The sequence below is a fragment of the Suncus etruscus genome, chromosome 1, assembly GCF_024139225.1.
Source record: "Suncus etruscus isolate mSunEtr1 chromosome 1, mSunEtr1.pri.cur, whole genome shotgun sequence".
Classification (NCBI taxonomy): domain Eukaryota; kingdom Metazoa; phylum Chordata; class Mammalia; order Eulipotyphla; family Soricidae; genus Suncus; species Suncus etruscus.
This window is the reverse complement of record NC_064848.1, coordinates 188,052,402-188,057,047: the sequence shown is the minus strand read 5'-3', so window position 1 is coordinate 188,057,047 and position 4,646 is coordinate 188,052,402. Positions and strand designations below refer to the sequence as shown.

The following is a 4,646-nucleotide window of genomic DNA, read 5'->3' as shown; positions in this document are numbered from 1 at the left end:
CTTCTATTTGAAACAATTCAGGCAAGAAGACAGTGGAATGACATACTTAAACTATTAGATAAAAGAAACTTCAAATCTAGAGTCTGCTACCCAGCAAAACTCTCATTTACATGAGAGATTAAAAACATTCTGAGACAAAAAATAAATGCAATATTTGTGCTAGCCAAACTAACTCTAAATGAATTACTCAGAGATCAATTACACAAACCAAATCCCCTATTGTAACAACAACAATCCTATACAATATAATTGCATAACAACCCTCCCTGTCAATAATTTCCTTAAATGTCAATGAACTAAACTCTCTCATGAAAAGACACAGAGTAGAGGGTTGGATCAGGAAACAAATCCCAGATATCTTCTGTCTACAAAACCCAGATAACTGCTGCCTGCAGAAAATACACTTAGGTTATAACAGATGAGTTTTAAATTAGAAAGGAATACTATATTATTGACAATTATATTACATATTTAACTACCATTTGATAGCCTTATAATAGCACAAGTAACATCTTTATCTTAGAAATGAAATATCAAGTCTTATAGAGAATGAGTTTGCATTAGCCATACAGTAATGATAGAATTGATATATGATTATTGATATATCTGATTTTTTTTTTTTGGTTTTTGGGTCACACCCAGCAGTGCTCAGGGTTATTCCTGGCTCTATGCTCAGAAATCACTCCTGGCAGGCTCGAGGCACCATCCTTCTGCATGCAATGCAAATGCCCTACCTCCATTCTATCTCTCCGGCCCTGATATATCTGATTTTAGTCTGAGTTTTTTTGATCCATAGATGGTATAATGTATCCAGAATAATACCTTGACACCCATGCATGTATTGACCATAATGGAAAATAGGAGATTTGAATCCAGGAAACCAATCAAGGTTCTAATGATGGCGTTTGTATGGTAAAGATATAGTGATGAATAAAAAAGAAAGGTTTCAACACATACCTGTAAGAAAGGTCCCATCAGATCTAGTAATTACCAGATGGGGCTGATACAAAATGACCACTATTTAAGATTTCTTGGTAACCTGACAGGACTCAGGGTAATTCCACCAATAGCTAATGAAGAAAGAAACAGGATGGTGTGTTGAGTTGGGAGCCATGGCAGAACTTTCAAATGGAAATATCTAGTCTGCTTTGTAAGGTGTGGGTCTTGGAAGGCAGAGAAGTCATCTGTGCTTATGATGTATGTTTTGAAACCATTCACACAGAGCCAATTTACATAGAGACAATACCATTAGAAGGAACAGTTAAGAATAAGTGAAGAATAAGTGAACAGGGGCATCAAGCACAAAATAGGAATGACAATTTAGTTCTCAGAAGCTATGAATAGAAAAAAATAAGACAGGTAAATGTATTCTCAGAGAGCAATCGTGTAAAACTCAATTCAGATTAGAATAGTCAGCATCAAGTGTATCCAACAGAATGTAGTTAGGTGAAAATGAAAATGATTGGATGTTGCATGCTGGGTAATAAACAACCTTTGAAAGATTGATTTCAGTAAAGTATTAGAAACAAAATACAGAGTAAGTAGGAAATGCAAAGTTGGAAGAACTAAAAGGAAATTTTATCATAGAAACAAGAAGCAATGTAAAAATAAAAAATATCTAAATAACAAATATATGTTTAGTACCTTTTTTTATATGAGGAAACTAAAACCCAAAGTGGTTAAAGAAATTGGTTAGCAACAGAGTTTAGACCAGTAAAAAAAAAAAATAAGTCCTTGGAAGTCAGTAAAGATAAAATGGTCAGTAGGAATATTAATCAAGGAAAAACTTGGGGGCCAGAGAGATAGCACAGCAGTAAGGCATTTGCCTTGCAAGCAACTGATCCAGGACTGACGATGGTTCAAATCCTGGAGTCCCATATGGTACCCTGTGCCTGCAAGGAGCAACTCATGAATTCAGAGACAGGAGTTATCTCTGAGTACTGCCAGGAGTGACCCAAAAAAAAAAAAACAAACAAACAAAACAACAAAAAAAGGAAAACTTTTGTCTCCAAAGAAGGGTCCAGATGACAAGTTCATTTTGCCTTAGGACCTGGTATCTTTTCTTCTGCCACCATAACACCATAATCTTGAAATACTTTTCAACCAATAGGAATTAAAGATCACAGAATTTAGAGAAAGCAACCCTCATGGTATATTATCTGCCAGAGAAAATTCAATGCTGTTTGTTTGAGCCAAGTGAAGAGAAATTTGCCTATCAACTTTCTTATTCTTACAGGAATTTTATAGTCCTGAAGTCTGAAAGACAGGAAAGATGATTCATACTGACTTTAAAATACTTCACTATAATAATCTTGATAATAGTCCTCCCTGTCCTGTTTTGGAGATAACAAATAACCCCAAGGTAACTATCCACCTACAGAAATGGACACAGTAAAGACAATCATTAAGAGGAGGAAAAAAATCACCCAATTATGAATAATTCATGATGAGCTGGCAAACATCATTTTGCTATGGGTAGCACAGTTGTCAAGAAACACCCTAATAATGTGTATATAAGGACAAACTCGACAGTCAGAATAAGACACTTGCCACCCGCGCCTGCTCCAGGAACAGTAGCTGGTCTGGACACCATGTCCGTACGTTTTTCTTCTGCCTCCAGACGTCGTGGTTCCTGCGGTGGAGCCAGCTCTGTGCGCCTCTCCAGTGGGGGAGCAGGAAATGCCTGTGGGGTGCCAGGCATTGGAAGTGGCTTCTCTTGTGCATTTGGGGGCAGCTCCTCTGCAGGAAGCTATGGAGGTGGCCTGGGTGCGGGGAACACTTCCTTTGCCGCCTTCACCGGGAATGAAAATGGCCTGCTCTCCGGGAACGAAAAAGTGACCATGCAGAACCTCAATGACCGCTTGGCCTCCTACCTGGAGAACGTGAGAGCACTGGAAGAGGCCAACGCTGACTTGGAGCAGAAGATCAAAGGGTGGTATGAGAAATTTGGGCCTGGTTCTTGCCGTGGTCTTGATCATGATTACAGCAGGTATTTCCCAATAATTGATGACCTGAAGAGCCAGGTAAGAAACACGACCTCATGAGAAATTAACCAAGTAATTAGCTATGAATGTTCCCTCAACCTAAGGGCAAGCACAAACACAAGGACTCGGCTTTTAGTTTGGGTAGCTAATTGTTAATATTAATAATATCAAACAAAATCAGATGAAAATATCATTTTAATACGTTCATATGATTGAATATTTTAATATGACTAAGCCATTGAACATGGGCCCACCTATATTTGATATTAGGTAGACAACATTTTTCCTTTGTTTTTATTGCCATTCTAATGAAGAGAGATGGAAGTTGTATTTCATTTCTTCAAACAATTTAAAGAACTGAAAAAGCAACTTGAAAATTATATGGTATGAAGACAGGAAAGTGGTGATACAGTTATCTCTTGTATATATACATATATACTTAGGCTTTTGAATATTATAAGGTCAAAAAGTGTCTAATGTCATTAGCTACATATTTACATTCCTAGGAGGAAGTTTTTAATGAGTAGAGTACATTTTTTTTCCAAAAGAATCATCTTATTTGGGGAGAGAGTATGCCAGAAAAATTATTGTGATCTCTTAGGCGACTTTATTTCAAGGCCAATTGAAGGAAAATAGTAACATTTCCTCCCTTTTAATTTCTTCTTTAAGTAACTTACTTGATATCATTTCTTCCATGTCCTCCCTCTTTACTCCTTATTTGTCAGATAATCTCTGCAACTACAAGCAATGCCCATGTGGTCCTGCAAAATGATAATGCTAGGCTAACCGCTGATGACTTCAGACTAAAGTAAGTAGAATGAAGACAAGCTATTCTGGGGGTAGCTAATAGGGGTCAGCTGGATTGTTTGTTTTATCTGTTTTAAACCAAAGGCAAATTAGAATTTCTCACTGAACAACTGTGTGTGTGTGTGTGTGTGTGTGTGTGTGTGTGTGTGTGTGTGTGTAAATCTGGGTCAGCCTCACGCAAGTAAAGCACCTTGTCTATGGCCCCAACACAGTATTTTTTATTTGGGAATCAATATAAATAAAAATCAAGATCATCTGAAGGAAAATGTTGTTCCGTCCTATAGTTTTAGAGAAATGTAACAATTACCTTAACTTAATAAAATATTTTGAGTATACTTTTTAGCAATTTGACTCCAAAAATTGAGCTTGATGATGACCTAAAAAGGGGATATGGATGATGGATGCTACATTGGTATGTTTCCAAAGGTATGAAAATGAATTGGCCCTTCACCAGAGTGTGGAGGCTGATGTGAGCAGCCTGCGCAGGGTACTGGACGAGCTGACACTGTGCAGAACCGACCTGGAGATCCAGGTGGAAACTCTGAGTGAGGAGTTGGCTTACCTCAAGAAGAACCATGAAGAGGTGAGCACTCCATTACTTCTGCACTGCATTTGTGGTCTGCTTTCCTCCTGAAACGTCAAATTAATTCACATTAGAAATAGTGTGTTGGGCCAGAGAGATAGCATGGAGCTAGGGTGTTTGCCTTGCATGCAGAAGGACAGTGGTTCAAATCCCAGCATTCCATATGATCCCCTGAGCCTGCCAGGAGAGATTTCTGAGCATAGAGCCAGGAGTAACCCCTGAGCGCTGCTGGATATGACCCAAAATCCGAAGAAGAAGAAGAAAAAGAAGAA

The 4,646-nt window shown here is 38.1% G+C and overlaps 1 protein-coding gene across 1 annotated transcript in view; it reads left to right on the top strand.

Annotated features, from left to right (window-relative positions):
• Positions 1 to 2,591: 2,591 nt before the first annotated feature.
• Positions 2,592 to 4,646, top strand: part of LOC126018141 (keratin, type I cytoskeletal 27) — a 7,368-nt gene continuing 5,313 nt past the window's right edge. Inside the window, exons 1-3 of the mRNA XM_049780277.1 lie at positions 2,592 to 3,023; positions 3,710 to 3,792; positions 4,218 to 4,374. Coding sequence (XP_049636234.1) covers positions 2,592 to 3,023; positions 3,710 to 3,792; positions 4,218 to 4,374 — 672 coding nt within the window. The remainder of the gene's footprint in view (positions 3,024 to 3,709; positions 3,793 to 4,217; positions 4,375 to 4,646) is intronic.